A 19263-nucleotide genomic window follows, 5' to 3' on the forward strand; every position below is an offset into this window, starting at 1 on the left:
CCCCAGGCTCACTCAAAACTACAAACATGGTCAATTGGGCCTCGCAACGGCGAGGACATAACTGAGATTGACCTAATAACTTATCCAACTAACAGAGAGTGTAGCCTGGAACAGAATAAAACATGGGCCTAGGGGGGTGGAGTTGGATTCTAAACCCCGAACAGATTCTGAAGCACTGACTGCCCGAACCGACTGTCGCGTCGGGTATCCTGCTGCAGGCAGTAATGAGATGTGAATGTGTGGACAGATGACCACGTCGCAGCTTTGCAGATCTCTTCAATAGTGGCTGACTTCAAGTGGGCCACTGACGCAGCCATGGCTCTAACATTGTGAGCCGTGACATGACCCTCAAGAGCCAGTCCAGCCTGGGCGTAAGTGAAGGAAATGCAATCTGCTAGCCAATTGGATATGGTGCCACTCCCCTCCTGTTGGGATCAAAAGAAACAAACAATTGGGCGGACTGTCTGTTGGGCTGTGTCCGCTCCAGATAGAAGGCCAATGCTCTTTTGCAGTCCAATGTGTGCAGCTGACGTTCAGCAGGGCAGGAATGAGGACGGGGAAAAAAACGTTGGCAAGACAATTGACTGGTTCAGATGGAACTCCGACACTACCTTCGGCAAGAACTTAGGGTGAGTGCGGAGGACTACTCTATCATGATAAAATCTGGTGTAAGGGGCCTGGGCTACCAGGGCCTGAAGCTCACTGACTCTACGAGCTGAAGTAACTGCCACCAAGAAAATGACCTTCCAGGTCAAGTACTTCAGATGGCAGGAGTTCAGTGGCTCAAAAGGAGGTTTCATCAGCTGGGTGAGAACGATGTTGAGATCCCATGACACTGTAGGAGGTTTGACGGGGGGCTTTGACAAAAGCAAACCTCTCATGAAGCAAACAACTAAAGGCTGTCCTGAGATCGGCTTACCTTCCACACGGTAATGGTATGCACTGATTGCGCTAAGGTGAACCCTTACAGAGTTGGTCTTGAGACCAGACTCAGACAAGTGCAGAAGGTAGTCAAGCAGGGTCTGTGTAGGACAAGAGCGAGGATCTAAGGCCTTGCTGTCACACCAGACGGCAAACCTCCTCCATAAAAAGAAGTAACACCTCTTAATGGAATCTTTTCTGGAAGCAAGCAAGACACAGGAGACACCCTCCAACAGACCCAAATAGGCAAAGTCTACGCTCTCAACATCCAGGCCGTGAGAGCCAGAGACTGGAGGTTGGGATGCAGAAGCGCCCCTTCGTTCTGTGTGATGAGGGTCGGAAAACACTCCAATCTCCACGGTTCTTCGGAGGACAACTCCAGAAGAAGAGGGAACCAGATCTGACGCGGCCAAAAGGGAGCAATCAGAATCATGGTGCCCCAGTCTTGTTTGAGTTTCAACAAAGTCTTCCCCACCAGAGGTATGGGAGGATAAGCATACAGCAGACCTTCCCCCCAATCCAGGAGGAAGGCATCTGATGCCAGTCGACCGTGGGCCTGAAGTCTGGAACAGAACTGAGGGACCTTGTGGTTGGCTCGAGATGCGAAGAGATCTACCAAGGGGGTGCCCCACACTTGGAAGATCTGGCGCACTACTCCGGAATTGAGCGACCACTCGTGAGGTTGCATAATCCTGCTCAACCTGTCGGCCAGACTGTTGTTTACGCCTGCCAGATATGTGGCTTGGAGCCACATGCCGTAACGGCGAGCCCAGAGCCACATGCTGACGGCTTCCTGACACAGGGGGTGAGATCCGGTGCCCCCCTGCTTGTTGATGTAATACATGGCAACCTGATTGTCTGTCTGAATTTGGATAATTTGATGGGACAGCCGATCTCTGAAAGCCTTCAGAGCGTTCCAGACCGCTCGTAACTCCAGGAGATTGATCTGCAGATCGCGTTCCTGGAGGGACCAGCTTCCTTGGGTGTGAAGTCCATCGACATGAGCTCCCCACCCCAGGAGAGACGCATCCGTAGTCAGCACCTTTTGTGGCTGAGGAATTTGGAAGGGGCGTCCCAGAGTCAAATTAGCCCAAATCGTCCACCAGCAAAGGGATTTCAGAAAACTCGTGGACAGGTGGATCACGTCCTCTAGACCCCCAGCAGCCTGAAACCACTGAGAAGCTAGGGTCCATTGAGCAGATCGCATGTGAAGACGAGCCATGGGAGTCACATGGACTGTGAAGGCCATGTAGCCAAGCAATCTCAACATCTGCCAAGCTGTGATCTGCTGGGACGCTCATACCCGGGAGACGAGGGACAGCAGATTGTTGGCCCTTGTCTCCGGGAGATAGGCACAAGCTGTCCGAGAATCCAGCAGAGCTCCTATGAATTCGAGTCTCTGTACTGGGAGAAGATGGGACTTTGGGTAATTTATCACAAACCCTAGTAGCTCCAGGAGTCGAATAGTCATCTGCATGGACTGTAGAGCTCCTGCCTTGGATGTGTTCTTCACCAGCCAATCATCGAGATAAGGGAACACGTGCACTCCGAGCCTGCGAAGCGCTGCTGCTACCACAGCCAGGCACTTCGTGAACACTCTGGGCGCAGAGGCGAGCCCAAAGGGTAGCACACAGTACTGGAAGTGACGTGATCCCAGACGAAATCGAAGATACTGTCTGTGAGCTGGCAGTATCGGGATGTGTGTATAAGCATCCTTTAAGTTCAGAGAGCAAAGCCAATCGTTTTGCTGAATCATGGAAAGAAGGGTGCCCAGGGAAAGCATCCTGAACTTTTCCTTGACCAGATATTTGTTCAGGGCCCTTAGGTCTAGGATGGGACGCATCCCCCCTGTTTTCTTTTCCACAAGGAAGTACCTGGAATAGAATCCCAGCCCTTCTTGCCCCGGTGGCACGGGCTCGACTGCATTGGCACTGAGAAGGGCGGAGAGTTCCTTTGCAAGTACCTGCTTGTGCTGGAAGCTGAAGGACTGAGCTCCCGGCGGCCAAATTGAGGGTGTATCCTTGCCGGACTATTTGGAGAACCCACTGGTCGGAGGTTATGAGAGGCCACCTTTGGTGAAAAACTTTCAACCTCCCTCCGACCGGCAGATCGTCAGGCACGGACACTTTGACATTGGCTATGCTCTGCTGGAGCCAGTCAAAAGCTCGCCCCCTGCTTTTGCTGGGGAGCTGTGGGGCCTTGCTGAGGCGCACGCTGCTGACGAGAGCGAGTGCGCTGGGGCTTAGCCTGGGCCGCAGGCTGTCGAGATGGAGGATTGTACCTACGCTTACCAGAAGAGTAGGGAACAGCCCTCCTTCCCCCATAAAAACGTCTACCTGAAGAGGTAGATGCTGAAGGCTGCCGGCGGGAGAATTTGTCGAAAGCGTTATCCCGCTGGTGGAGTTGTTCTACCACCTGTTCGACTTTTTCTCCAAAAATGTTGTCCGCTCAGCAAGGGGAGTCCGCAATCCGCTGCTGGATCCTATTCTCCAGGTTGGAGGCACGCAGCCATGAGAGTCTGCGCATCACCACACCTTGAGCAGTGGCCCTGGACGCAACATCAAAGGTATCATATACCCCTCTGGCCAGGAATTTTCTGCATGCCTTCAGCTGCCTGACCACCTCCTGAAACGGCTTGGCTTGCTCAGAAGGGAACTTGTCCACTGCCGCACATTGTTCCGCATGTGGATGCTCGTGTAGAGCTGGTAGGACTGAATCTTGGCCACAAGCATAGAAGAATGGTAGGCCTTCCTCCCAAAGGAGTCTAAGGTTCTAGAGTCCTTGCCCGGGGGCGCCGAAGCATGCTCCCTAGAACTCTTAGCCTTCTTTAGGGCCAGATCCACCACACCAGAGTCGTGAGGCAACTAAGTGCGCATCAGCTCTGGGTCCCCATGGATCCGGTACTGGGATTCGATCTTCTTGGGAATGTGGGGATTAGTTAGAGGCTTGGTCCAGTTCGCCAGCAATGTCTTTTTTAGGACATGATGCATGGGTACTGTGGACGCTTCCTTAGGTGGAGAAGGATAGTCCAAGAGCTCAAACATCTCAGCCCTGGGCTCATCCTCCACAACCACCGGGAAGGGGATGGCCGCAGACATCTCCCGGACAAAGGCCGCGAAAGACAGACTCTCGGGAGGAGAAAGCTGCCTTTCAGGGGAGGGAGTGGGATCAGAAGGAAGGCCATCAGACTCTTCGTCAGAGAAATATCTGATGTCCTCCTCCTCCTCCCACGAGGCCTCACCATCAGTATCAGACACAAGTTCATGAACCTGTGTCTGAAGCCGTGCCCGACTCGACTCCATTGGAAACACGGCCACGGTGGGAGCGCCGAGAGGTAGACTCCCTCGCCAGCACCGGCGAAGCTCCCTCCACCGACGTCGTCGGGGAGTCTTCCTGGGAGGCAGCCGCAGCCGGTACCGCTTGCGGTACAGATGCCGGAGACCTCACCCCGGGCAAAGGGCCAGCCGTCGTCTCGCTCGACGGTACCGGTGGCGCAAGCACCCACGGTACCGGAGGAGAATGGCGCAACAGCTCTCCCAGAATTTCTGGAAGAACGGCCCGGAGACTCTCGTGCAGAGCGGCTGTGGAGAAAGACTGGGAAGTCGATGCAGGCGTCGAGGTCAGAGTCTGTTCCGGGCGTGGAGGCGGTTCCGGGCTGTCCAAGGTGGAGCGCATCGACACCTCCTGAACAGAGGGTGAGCGGTCCTCCCGGTGCTGATGCCTACTGGGTGCCGACTCCCTCAGCGACCCAGAGCTCTTGGTACCGAGGCGGGAAGGAGACCGGTGTTGATGCTTCTTTGATTTCTTCAAACGAAGCATGTCACTGGAGCTTCCCGGTACCGACGAGGAGGACGTAGAATCCAACCGTCTCTTCCTTGGGGCCGAGGCCGAAGAAGGTTGGTCTCGGGGGGGCTGTACCGCAGGAGCCCTCAGGGCAGGAGGAGACCCACCCGAAGGCTCACTGCCACCAGCAGGGGAATGGACAGCCCTCACCTGCACTCCAGTCAAAGCACCACCGTCCGACGACATCAGCAACAGCGGAGGTCCCGGTACCACCGACGTCGACGCAGCCTTCCGATGTCTCGGTACCGACAATGCAGAGGGTCGAAGCCTCGATGCCGTCGATGAAGTCGATGCCGAGGTTGAAGACTTCGATGCTGTCGACGTCGATGCACTCGATGCGTCCTGTGCTGTTGTCGTCGAAGAGCCCGAGAACAACACGTTCCACTGGGCCAATCTCACTACCTGAGTCCTCTTTTGTAAAAGAGCACAAAGACTGCAGGCCTGCGGGCGGTGCCCAGCCCCCAGACACTGAAGACACGAAGCGTGCCTATCAGTGAGCGAGATTACCCGGGCGCACTGGGTGCACTTTTTGAAGCCGCTGGGAGACTTCGATGACATGGGCGGAAAAATCATGCCGGCGAAATCAAAATTCGCAATGATGACGAAAGGCACCAAAAATAAGTGAGAGAAAACCTGTACCGAGGCCAAAAAGGCCGATCCCGAAAGCGAAAGGAAACTTACGCTGGGGGAAAAGCTGGACTCACTGGAAGGGACAAAGACCGAAAGGTCTCTTTTTTTTTTTTTTTTTTTATTTAGCGAAAATCGCGAAGACGCGCGAGGGTCAACTTGAGGGGCACAAAACGGCGGCAAAACACGACCGTCCCGAGCGCGGACAAAAGAAGACTGACGAACACGAGCCGGTTCGGGCGGGAAGACGGCCGTGCATGCGCAGTGCGCATGGGCGCGCAAGAGCTAGCAAAGGCCTTTGCTAGTGAAGTTTCCGATTGGAGGGGCTGCCGTGGACGTCACCCATCAGTGAGAACAAGCAGCCTGCTTGTCCTCGGAGAACTACCTTAACAACTCTCTTCCTTCTTCCCTCTCCCCTTCATTAATTGCCACACATAACTAACTGTATCTGATATCCAGCTATGACAATGTTATCAAATCTATGTAAGCCACATTGAGCTTGCAAATAGGTGGGAGAATGTGGGATACAAATGCAATAAATAAATAAAATATAATATTAGTACACTTTGATAATTAGACCTTATAATGACATATCTGACAACAGTTATTATGATTACCTTGAAGTGTTTGTCTTCCCCTTACTTGCAGTATGTGGTCTGTTCTTGCTTGTGGATTTGGTACCAGCTTTGTTCTTATTCAGTTTAGGGAAAAAAAAACACACACACGCATTATTAACAACAAATTATCTGAACATATAGTTGACAACTTCAATAATTCAATGGGGCAATTTAAAGTTTAAATACTTACCCCCCTGTTTACTAAGCCGCACAGCAATGCCAACACAGCCCTTTCAAAGTGAATGGGCTGTGTCTGCATTAGCACATGGCAGCCGCTAATGTGGCTTAGTTAACAGGGGGGTTAAAGTGTTTCCAAATTCTGCTTTGATGATAGGATGGAAACATGAAATTGTTTGAACTTTTTTTTTTTTTTAAAGCAACTCTTTTATCTATGAGAGAATCATAATCGTTTCACTAAAATGATTTAATGCAGGAGAAACATAAGTACATAAGTAATGCCACACTGGGAAAAGACCAAGGGTCCATCGAGTCCAGTATCCTGTCCACGACAGCGGCCAATCCAGGCCAAGGGCACCTGGCAAGCTTCCCAAACGTACAAACATTCTATACATGTTATTCCTGGAATTGTGGATTTTTCCCAAGTCTATTTAGTAGTGGTTTATGAACTTGTCCTTTAGGAAACCGTCTAACCCCTTTTTTAAACTCTGCCAAGCTAACCGCCTTCACCACGTTCTCCGGCAACGAATTCCAGAGTTTAATTATACGTTGGGGGGGTGAAATATTTTCTCCGATTTGTTTTAAATTTACTATACTGTAGTTTCATCGCATGCCCCCTAGTCCTTACCTGCTAATTTCCTTTCTTTGAGTCCTGACTAGCTAAGGTAGAACGTCAGCATTATCTTAGGAAGAAACTTAGAGTGTATGTACAGGGCCACTCTACTGTAAAACTTTCATCTCAAATACATGTGTAATGAATCCAAATATGCTACTAATAGAGGACATCAATTTACAACTAGAAGATCAAAACACAAATTGCACAAAATAATGCATCAAATTTATTCAACTGTGGGATTTCCAATGGCCACAGATGAACCCAACAAGTAAAATACACACTAGACCTGCTAGCATACAGATTCATGCCAGACCAAACCTTTTCTATAACAAACCACAAATGGTCAGAGACCCCCTGGTCTGGTCACTTCAAACTTAACTTGACCCTCCATTGGAAGAATCTGGGACCCACCACCCACAAAGCTGCACCACAAATAAATCAAGAGGGAAGGTCAACACCCAGACATTCTGGCAATCGCTATACAATGACCAATGGTCAATGTCCATGAATTCCATCAAGTACACAACAAAATAGGACAAGAAATGTAGCGATCTTAGACATAATAGCACCCATACAATCCAAAACCACACAAAAACACAACATAGCCCCTTGGTTCAATGACAACCTGAAATAACTAAAAGAACAATGCAGACGACAAGAATGGGCATGGATAAAAAATAAAAACGACAAAACAAAAACAAACACAAAAAAGTACAAACATAAAATACGACAGGCCTAAAGGAAATTCTATAAAGACCAAATAGGCCCTGACTATAAAGACTCGAAGAAACTATTCAAACTAGTGAATAAACTAATAGACGCCAGATCAACGACAATAATGAATGAAGATCTCCCACCCACAGACGATCTAGCCAAATACTTTGAGGAAAAAATCATCAACTTACGCAAAAGTCTTCCTCACGATACCTCCAAACTAGATACCTTCTTAGATGAACTTGACCCACATCCAGGAGAAACACCAGCAGATCAAACCTGGACAAACATCTCCTACCTCTCAACTAAGACAGTGGCCCAAACGATAATAAAGTTCTCTTCAGCCCACTGCCCACTAGATGCATGTCCTAACTATATTATAAAAACACCCCCCAACCAACATAATGAAGACCTCACATCCCACCATGTTTGGTGAAGGGATATTCTCAGCAAACAAAGGAAACATCCTACTCACACCCATCCCAAAAGACCCCAAGAAAAAAAACAAAGATATCACAAACTACAGACCAGTTGCATCAATACCACTAACAACCAAGGTGATGGAAGGTTTAGTAGCCAAACAAATAACGGACTACATCAATCACTTCTCAATACTAAACGAATCTCAAGCGGGATTCAGAGCCAAACACAGTACTGAAATGGTCCTAATCATATTACTGACCAAATTCAAACATGAAATAGCAAAAGGCAACAATATCCTGTTATTCCAGTTCGACACGTCGAGCGCATTCGATATAGTGGACCACCAAATTCTACTAAGAATACTTGACAAGGTAGAAATAGGAAGAAAAATACTTTCTTGGATTAAAGGATTCCTAACCAACAGATCATACCAAGTCAAGGTGAAGTCAGAAAACTCCCCCACCACCACCACCACCACCACCACCACCACTGGAAACCAGAATGTGGAGTCCCACAAGGTTCACCACTCTCACCCATCTTATTCAACCTAATGATGACTTCACTAGCCAAATTCCTATCCACCCATGAACTCAATCCGTTCTTATACGCTGATGACATCACAATATACATCCCTTTCAAAAACAACCCATCAGAAATAGACCCCGAAATCACAACCTGCATGAACATCATGGAAGCTTGGGCATCTGCCTTCAAGCTAAAACTTAACAGGGAAAAACACATTGCCTGATATACAACACTACACAATTTAAACTTATTAATGCACTGGACTTACTGCTCCCAATCGCAGACAACCTGAAAATCCTAGGCATCACCATAGACTGGGACTTATCCCTTGAAAACAAGCTAAAGCTACCACAAAGAAAATGTTCCACTCTATGTGGAAACTCAAACGCATAAAACAATACTTCCCACAAGACATATTTCGCAATCTGATTCAGACCATGATTCTGGCTCACCTGGACTATTGCAATGGAATCTACACAGGGTGTAAAGATCAAAGCCTTAAAAAATCTTCAAACAGCACAAAATACAGCAGTGAGACTCATCTTTGGAATATCAAGATTCGACAGCGCCAAACCCTTCCTCCTGAAACTACACTGATTACTGATCCAGGACCTTATAGCCTTCAAGATCTGCTCATTGGTATATCGAATACTACTACTATAAATCACTTCTATAGCGCTACCAGTCGTACGCAGCGCTTTACAATTGGACATGAAGAAGACAGTCCCTGCTCAAAAGAGCTTACAATCTAAATCAGAACAAACAGACAAGACCAATAAGGATAAGGGAAGGACAGACAGAAGGACACATAAGGATAAGATAAAAGTTACAAGTCAGGAGTCGAAAGCAGCATCAAACAGGTAGGCCTTTAGCCCGGATTTGAAGGCAGCCAGGGATGGAGCTAGATGTAATGGCTCAGGAAGCCTATTCCAGGCATAAGGTGTGGCGAGATAGAAGGAGCGGAGTCTGGAGTTAGCGATGGAGGAGAAGGGTGCAATTAGGAGAGATTTGCCTAGTGAACGGAGTTCTAGGGAAGGAGTGTAGGGAGAGATGATAATATTCGGCCTATCTCCAAGCTACATGACCAACCTAGTAGACTTACCAATCAGGAACACAAACAAATCAGCAAGATCATACCTTACCCTCCACTTCCCATCATTTAAAAACATCAAATATAAAGCGACTCTTGCAGCTGATTTTTCCTATATCAGCACCAAAATCTGGAACACACTTTCAAAGGACCTAAAACTGAAAGGTAACTATTTAACCTTCCGAAAACACCTAAAGGCCCATCTATTCAAAAAAACACATCCCCGCTGAACCAACTAACCAACCAACAGCCCAATCAGATCTACCCATAAACTTGACAGATGGAACGGAAAAGGCACAAGCTCACAGCAACCAACCTGGACCCAAACACTTATCTCAACTCTCCAATCTTACATCCCTACCCACCTTATGTACTTCGTATCCACTGTTCACTGAAGAACTACCAGCCTGACCAATAATTCAACCAAATTTGACTTCTTGTGATCCTATTCAACTCTCTTTGTAATTCTCTAACAATGAATCATGTAAACCAAACTGAATCTCCTAAGGCCATTGCCTAACCCAATACTTCCGCGAGAGACCTCTACAAACTCTCGCTGTATCTATTGAATTAACCCCATTCAATAATTGTTAACCGCCCCCATTATTCCATGTAAGCCACATTGAACCTACCAATAGGTGGGAAAATGAATATTACAAATGCAATACATAAATAAATACATACATATATGTATGTATATAAGACCTGTGTCTTGTTTTACAGACCACCAGGGAACTGGAATGAAAGTCAATTAAACTTCATGGACTTCATCTCAAATACTTGCACTACCAATTCTAATATACTAATTTTAGGAGACATCAACCTCCACCTTGAAGACCCAAATTCTACCAACGTACACGAATGCATGGAATTCTTCCACTCATGGGATCTTAATTGGCCACAAATGAATCCAACACACGTTAAAGGTCATACACTTGACCTTATCTCACATAAATTGTCTAGTGACCAGAACCTGATTATATCAGATACTAAGTGGACAGAAATTCCTTGATCTGACCACTACAAACTTAACTTCTCCCTATTATGGTGTAATAAGGGTTTATATTGTACTCAAGAACAAACAACCTACACCACTAGGGGACATATTGATCCCAACACATTTTGGCAACAGTTATACAATAACAGATGGTCAGCTCAAACGAACTCCGTAAACTTCCTTTCTGTATGGGATACTAGATGCAGAATGGTATTAGATAAAATAGCACCCTTGCGTACAAGAACTTCACATAGACATAATCCAGTACCTTGGTTCAACGATGAACTGAAAAAATTAAAACCACAAAGCAGAAAGTTTGAACGAGCATGGATAAAAATAAAAGACGATCACACACTTAATGCATGGAAGCAAATTCAAAGAAAATATAAATACGCAATACAAGCCAAAAGGTCCTACTATAAAACCAAAATAGAACCAGATCTCAAAGACATGAAGAAAATATTCCAAATTGTACATAAACTTCTGGACACTTCCTCAGTCATCACAACCAAGTCTGACATCCCATCTGCAGATGAACTCGCCAATTACTTTAATGAAAAAATTATAAAACTACGTAACAACCTTCCTCAGAGCACCACCGATTTTGAAAACTTCGTTATTGGCCTAGATCCAACCTCAGGAGAATATCCAGCAGACCGAGTCTGATCAGTGCGGTCATTAGAGCCTCCACTACTCACTGCAAATTGGACACCTGTCCCAGCTATCTATTCAAATCCGCCCCTGATTGCTTCACAGCACATCTCACTTCCTACCTGAACTTCATGCTTCAACAAGGTCTCTTCCCCAAGAAAAATGGCAACATCTTGCTCACTCCTATACCAAAAGATACCAAGGAAAAAGCTAATGATTTCACCAATTACCGTCCTGTAGCATTTATTCCACTAGTAGTTAAGCTGATGGAAAATATGGTTACCAAACAACTTACCGATTACATATACAAATTCTCTATACTACATGAATCACAATCGGGATTTCACCCCCGCCATAGCACCGAAACAGTGTTAACCACCCTTCTGGCCAGATTCAAGCAGGAAATAGCAATTGGCAACAACATACTTCTTCTCCAATTTGATATGTCTAGTGCATTCGACATGGTTGATCATAATATATTACTAAGACTCCTGGATTACTTCAGGATTGGTGGTAATGTACTCAATTGGATCAAGGGTTTCCTAACCACCAAAACTTATCAAGTGAAATCAAATTCAAATTTGTCATCCCCGTGGAAAGCAGACTGTGGAGTCCCTCAAGGTTCACCATTATCACCAACCCTTTTTAACCTAATTATGACTCCACTAGCCAAGGCCTTATCCACTCAGGGCCTCAACCCTTTCATTTATGCTGACGACGTTACAATTTTCATCCCCTTCAAACATGATCTGTCAGAAATTACTAATGAAATTAACCTCGGTTTGCATACCATGAACTCATGGGCAAATGCATTCCTGCTCAAACTCAATGCAGAAAAAACACACTGCCTCATTCTCTCATCCCGCTACAACTCAAACATTCCCACGAACCTAATCACCCCAGACTATACTCTCCCTATTTCAGATAATTTGAAAATCCTTGGTGTCACAATTGACAGGAACCTTACATTTGAGAGCCAAATCAACTGTACAGTTAAGAAAATGTTCCACTCGATGTGGAAACTTAAATGAGTGAAGCTGTTCTTCCCGAGGGCAAGTTTTTGCAATTTGGTTCAATCGATGGTCCTAAGCCATGCCGACTATTGCAATGGGATCTATGTCAGATGCAAAGAAATCCTTATAAAAAAAAAAGTCAGACCGCTCAAAACACGGCTGCCAGGCTTGTATTTGGAAGACTGCGATTCGATAGTGCCAAACCTCTTTGTGAAAAATTACATTGGCTACCAATCAAAGAACGTATTACTTTTAAAATTTGTACCTTGGTCCATAAAATTATATATGGTGTGATAAAGTCACCTCCAGGATAGTTGGGTTAAGGCAGCTTCAGTCTGAACTACAAGTCCCAGAAGGCATTGCAGGCAAGGAACCAGGGGGTGAGATGAGGAACCCGGACTGGACTTCTAGCTGCAATAGGGGAAGACAAGGGAATAAGCTGACAGGATGTGTAGATTGGCTGCCCCTATGGGGAAAGAGAGCTAGGAAACCCTGTGTGCAGGAGCTCCTCATTAGGCTAATGCTCAACTTAGCTGGTATGGGGGGAAAGAGAGCTAGGAAACCTGTGTGCAGGAGCTCCTCATTAGGCTCATGCTCAACTCAGCTGGTATGGGTGTGTAGAGAAGCTAATGAGTGGAGAATGATTGGTTGTGAAGGCAGAAGCCAGGGATTGATTAGGCAGGTAGGAAGGAATCTCAGCAGTTCAGTTCAGGGAGAGCAGCAAGGAAGGTGAGAAGCAGTTGCAGGCTGAAAACCCTTGGGCAAGGAGGTCCCTAAAGTACTGGAGTCTGAGAAGTATTTGCAGGCTGAAAATCCTTGGGCAGAGAGAGGTCCCTAAAGTACTGAAGTCTGAGAGGCAGTTGCAGGCTGAAAACCATTGGGCAGGGAGGTCCCTAAAGTACTGAAGTCTTGGAAGTATTGGCAGGCTGAGAATCCTTGGGTAAGAAGAAGTCCCTAAAGTATTGACCTTATTAGTGAAGCTGTTGCAGGGGGAATCCCTTGGGTGTGAGAAGTCCCTAAAATATGGAGCTCATTATGAGGGTGAAGAGATAGAAGGTAGAAAATGCTGCTTGGTGACTGAACTGTGATGATGAACTGAAATAACTGTTTGTCTTGGGAATTGAATTACTGTTTATTGTGCACTGGATAAAAAGCCCAGACTGGGGCCTGTAAGCCTGTATTGAATCCTGGTATGTGCTATGCTGCTGTTGGAACTGTGTACTAGAACCCTGCATGGAATAAAAGTCCTTAAGATTGAAGTTACTGGTGGACATCTATTTCTTCATTGTACCGGGAGCCTGTGGCTGGAGGAGATTGTTCTATCCTTGGCTGCACAAGAGAGGCGACTGGGTTACAAATGGCACTTTCCCAGATGGGACTGAACATGGATCCATGCAAGCCGGAGAGTCTGGTAGTGGTGGCCTGAATGCTTAAATCCTGGATGCCTCAGGTAAGAGGTACCTAGGGGGGAAACGGCTGGATAAAGAGAAGTGGGGAAGACCAGGAGTGGACCGGGCTGGCTTGAAAAGGGGGACCAGTGTAAAGATATCACACTTGGGTCTCTTTCTTTTTTTTTGGCTTTACAGGGTAAAGGTGGTGGTGTCCAGGAGGTTCCTGAAGCCCGTCGAGGGGGCCAATGCTGATGAAGGCGCATTACTTGCCTGCCCAGGTAAAGGGTACCTAGGGGGGAGGCGAGGGAGGATCCTAACTGAGAAGGGCAGTTCCAGTAAACTGTAGAAAGGCTTGGTTGATGTAAATTCGGGTACGAGGTTAAGAAGTAGCGCAAGTGTAGGACTGGGGAAACAGGCAGTCCGCACTTGGATTCTTCTCTTCTGTTGCAGGCTGCATCCCATCGGACGGTCGAGGAGGACGCTGGAGCCATGGGAAGGCCGAGATAGGTCAGATGGAAAGAAAGGTCCAGAGGCCCGAGGGGCCGGAGCCCAAGTTACCCGCAGAAGGAATGGACATGGCAGGGATGGTCACCATGATCCAGGTTCTGGGACTTGGAGGAGGACTTTGTCTAAAGACTGGTGGGACTATGCTTAAGCCTGAAGGGGTGTCTAGGGAAGATGGGACCCCAAGGAGAAGAAAGAAGGTTGAGCCAGTGTGTTATCAATGTGGGGAAATAGGCCATGTTGGAGAGTGGTGTCTGGAAGTATTCAGTTCAGAGGATGAACTGGGAGACTGGGAGGATATAGGTAATCCTACAGTCAGTTGGGGGGGGGGGGGGTTAAGTGACATGGCAGGCAAGAGGAAGCCCAAAGGCCATGGGAGTCGGAAGGTGACCCATTCCTCGGGGGCAGACTTCATGGTTAAGCCGGGAACCCAAGGGGAAAGAGGTGTCTGCAGGGAAGAGGGTCAGGAGGAACCCACTGCAGGGAAAGCACCCAATGTCCCAGGGAGAGGAGAGGCCACAAACCTGAAAAGTGCCAAGAGGGAGGAGGGGTGCCTGGACAAGGAAGGAAATCCCAGTTGCAGGATAGTGGTAGTCCTGACAAAAAGGGTAAACCCTCTAGGAAAGTGAAAGGGGGGGTAGGCCCAGGTGAGGACTTCCCAGGTGACAGGATAAAAAGTAGTCCTGATGGTGTAGGGGAAGTCCAGGTACACTGTGAGCAGGGGGGTGAGACAGCTGAAGAAAGAGTAGGCTGCCCATGCTACGGTGGAAAACTGGCAGTATTTCCATGTGGTGGGGAACCAGGGAGAGTTGCCCCAAGGGAGAAATACTGGGAAACCCAGGGAGTAGAAGGACAGGTACAAATTCAAGGTAAGGTATACACATATGAGTTTGTCTTGGGCAGACTGGATGGACCATGCAGGTCTTTTTCTGCCGTCATCTACTATGTTACTATGTTACTATCGCCCTGGAAATGGGATTAAGGGAATTTCCCAAAGATAGCCTGGAGTTTGGTAGGAAACTCCAGGAGGAAGCCCAAAAAGAGAATGAGAACCCGCTGTTGAAATCCCTAAAAGAAAGCATCTGGCAGGTAGAATGGGAGTTACAGGCCCTAGATAAACCGGGGAAACTCTATAGGCACCCTGAGCACCGTCTGAGGGAGGTCCTGGAACTTAATAAGGGACTGATGGTAACTTTAGTGGGCAATATACAGCAGCAAGAGGAGTCCCATAAGGTAATGGAGAATAGTCTAAGGGAGAATGAGCAGAGATGGGTCCTATTTGAGTCAGCTTGTAAGAAAGAAATGGCTGCTTCAGTGCATGCCTTAGAGGCCAAACTGGCAGAGTCCCTTAAGCAGAAGGAAGGCTGTGAGGCACTGCTAGCCACGGTTAGGGCTGAGCTGCGCACAGAAGGTAGGCTAAGGGAGGAAAAGGAAGCAGAAGTAGCCCATCTTACAGCTACCCTGAAAGAGACCCAAGCCTTAAATGAGACCCGATTAGCTAAGCTGCAGTCCACACATGAGCAAGAGATAAGGGACCTCACAGACAAGTTGCAACAAGACCAGGAGCAGAGGATAGACGTAAAGCTGAGTTCCAGAATGCTCGCCAAGAATGGCAAAAAGAGCAGGAGGGCCTAAGGGAAAGTATAAGGGAACAGCAAGCCTTGATACTACTCCAGAAGCAAAGGGAAAATAAGCTTGTCACCTCTGTATGGGCAGAATTAGAAGAAGCCAAGCAGGAGGTGAAGCAGAAGGAGATGGAGTTGGCCAAAAGGCAGGAAAGTGTTAAGGAGACGGGTAAACTACAGCAAACAGCTATAGGAGAGCTGAGGGGGATTTTAACCCAGGTAAAGGCTGGGCTTGGAGAATTGAAGGGCCAACAGGAAAGCCCGCTGAGGGAAGTGCAGCAGGGACATACTAAAGCGGTGGCTCAGTTAACTATGGCATTGCAGCAGACCCAAGCTGAGGCCAGGGGCCTGAGTGAGCTTAATAGGGAGAAGGAAATCCAGATAGAAGACCTGCACAAGGGATACCCCCAAAGGGTAGAGGGGTTACTACTACTACTACTACTACTACTATTTAGCATTTCTATAGCGCTACAAGGCATACGCAGCGCTGCACAAACATAGAAGAAAGACAGTCCCTGCTCAAAGAGCTTACAATCTAATAGACAAAAAATAAATAAAGTAAGCAAATCAAATCAATTAATGTGAACGGGAAGGAAGAGAGGAGGGTAGGTGGAGGCGAGTGGTTATTGGTGGAGATGTAGGCAGCCCAGGAAAGGGTAGGATACCTGACTCAGAGGAACCTCGAGTTGGAAACTCAGATAAAGGAGTTGCAACAGGTTCAAGCTCAGGGGGCAGCTGAGGGGGCTGTTGAGAGGCTGCGGGCTGAGGAAACCACAGAGAGGGCAGAAAGAGGTAAGGAAGCCCTGGAGGAGAAGTGCAGGGTGTTGACCTTAGCGGTAGATGTCTTCTTCCAGGAGGGGCAGAGAAGACTAAAAGAGCTTCAGGAAGCCCAGACCTGCATTGTAGACCTCCAGAAAAAGCTGGAGGGAAAGAAGGACCCAGGAGGGGTTAAATTGAGTAAACTCCTATCCCTGAGTAATGATCAGGATAGGGAGAGTCAGAAGGGCACTGTTAAAACCCCAGAAAGAGGTAGTGTAAGGGTTAAGGAATTTGAGAAACCCCGGAAGGGCAAGCAGAAAAAAAAAGAGGCTGCCCAAGGAAGGGAAAGGCTCAGGCCCCAGAAGAAAGGGTTGATCCTAGGGCCCAGATACCGTGCCTTAGAGTCGGGGGAGGAAAGAACCTCTAGGCAGGTGACCCCGGCTCAGAGAGGGGGCCAGGGGGATGCTAGAGCACCTGGAGGCTAGGGGGAGTCCTGTACTAAGGGTGGTTATCCTATACCAAAAGGGAGGGATAGGAGACACTTAAAAGTCCCAGGAAAAAGGAGACTTAGGACTCTATACACAACCCACAAATACCAATCAGGGCCTAGTAGGCGAAGAAGTACAGCCCAGGGTTGAAGCCATGAGAGGGGTAGGACTAGGAGTTCCCCTGAGGTGATAAGGGGATTAGGCCTGAGGAAAGTACGCCAGAAGCCCATAGTGGTAAAGGGGGTGTTCCCATGGGTCAGGAAAGTGGGCGAAGAAATTAGACGCCGAGGCTTAGGGAGGCGTAAAAAGAAAGGACGAACGGTTCTGTCTAGAATTGCGAATCCCTGGGAAGGTCCCAAAGGGACTCGCAATTTCTTAAGTGTGGGGGGGGGGGGGGGGTATGTGATAAAGTCACCTCCAGGATAGTTGGGTTAAGGCAGCTTCAGTCTGAACTACAAGTCCCAGAAGGCATTGCAGGCAAGGAACCAGGGGGTGAGATGAGGAACCCGGACTGGACTTCTAGCTGCAATAGGGGAAGACAAGGGAATAAGCTGACAGGATGTGTAGATTGGCTGCCCCTAGGGGGAAAGAGAGCTAGGAAACCCTGTGTGCAGGAGCTCCTCATTAGGCTCATGCTCAACTCAGCTGGTATGGGTGTATAGAGAAGCTAATGAGTGGAGAATGATTGGTTGTGAAGGCAGAAGCCAGGGATTGATTAGGCAGGTGGGAAGGAATCTCAGCAGTTCAGTTCAGGGAGAGCAGCAAGGAAGGTGAGAAGCAGTTGCAGGCTGAAAACCCTTGGGCAGGGAGGTCCCTAAAGTACTGGAGTCTGAGAAGTATTTGCAGGCTGAAAATCCTTGGGCAGAGAGAGGTCCCTAAAGTACTGAAGTCTTGGAAGTATTGGCAGGCTGAGAATCCTTGGGTAAGAAGAAGTCCCTAAAGTATTGACCTTACTAGTGAAGCTGTTGCAGGTGGAATCCCTTGGGTGTGAGAAGTCCCTAAAATATGGAGCTCATTATGAGGGTGAAGAGATAGAAGGTAGAAAATGCTGCTTGGTGACTGAACTGTGATGATGAACTGAAATAACTATTTGTCTTGGGAATTGAATTACTGTTTATTGTGCACTGGATAAAGAGCCCAGACTGGGGCCTGTAAGCCTGTATTGAATCCTGGTATGTGCTATGCTGCTGTTGGAACTGTGTACTAGAACCCTGCATGGAATAAAAGTCCTTAAGATTGAAGTTAATGGTGGACATCCATTTCTTCATTGTACCGGGAGCCTGTGGCTAGAGGAGATTGTTCTATCCTTGGCTGCACAAGAGAGGCGCCTGGTTGCAAAGGTCATGCTCCAGGATATATGTCTAACCTTATAGACCTGCCAATTAGCAACTCAATCAGATCATCACGTTCTTATTTAAATCTCCGCCACCCTAGTTGCAAAGGTCTCAAGTATAAATCAATTCATGGATCCAGCTTCTCATTTATAGGCAAAAGATTCTGGAATGTACTGCCAAAAACCCTGAGGACTACATACAACCATCTCAACTTCCAGAAATTACTAAAGACTTACCTGTTCGGAAAAGCATATCCTACTGACCCAACTTAATTACCTAAATCCAACAACACAAAGAAATCCAAACTTGTATTGAACTTTATATTCGTTATATAACTTCCCTCTTTATGATCCTTGATGTGTCTGTTTATATCTATTTCATTGTAAATTAACTTCAATCTATATTTGTTTCTTCACCGTAGGTGGCTATCGCCTCACGGCACTATGTAAGCCATATTGAGTCTGCAAATAGGTGGGAAAATGTGGGGTACAAATGTAACAAATAAATAAATATATAAATAAGGTAGATCAGCCTGCAGCTCACTAACTCTGCAGGTTGAAGAGACTGCCACCAAAAAAAATGAACTTCAGTGGCTCATAGAAAGCTTTCATTAGTTGGGTTAAAATGATGTTGAAGTCCCACGGCACTGCAGGAGGCTTGATGGGAGGCTTCAATAGAAGCAAAACCTGCATAAAGCATATAACTAAAGGCTGAGCAGAGATGGGCTTACCTTCTACTTAGTGATAAACATCAACTGCACTAAAGAGAAACCTAGTTCAGTTGACATTGTGTCATGTCCCCTCACTATTCAGGATATGGGCATCTGAGGATAGGGCGGCCATCTTGGATGTGGGCATCTCCAAGATAGGGCAGCCATCTTGGAGCTGGGTGTCTTAGGTTGTGGCAGCTATCTTGGAGTTGAGCAGCTTCAGGAAGGAAGGCCATATT

General features: G+C 47.4%; 1 protein-coding gene across 2 annotated transcripts in view; it reads right to left on the reverse strand.

The window, feature by feature from the left end:
- Positions 1-19263, reverse strand: part of TEX9 (testis expressed 9) — a 180467-nt gene that overhangs the window by 84011 nt on the left and 77193 nt on the right. For both annotated transcript variants that reach the window (XM_030189045.1, XM_030189039.1), the window contains one exon: positions 6009-6082. In XM_030189045.1, coding sequence (XP_030044905.1) covers positions 6009-6082 — 74 coding nt within the window. The remainder of the gene's footprint in view (positions 1-6008; positions 6083-19263) is intronic.

Source organism: Microcaecilia unicolor, chromosome 1 (assembly GCF_901765095.1).
Source record: "Microcaecilia unicolor chromosome 1, aMicUni1.1, whole genome shotgun sequence".
NCBI classification, from domain to species: domain Eukaryota; kingdom Metazoa; phylum Chordata; class Amphibia; order Gymnophiona; family Siphonopidae; genus Microcaecilia; species Microcaecilia unicolor.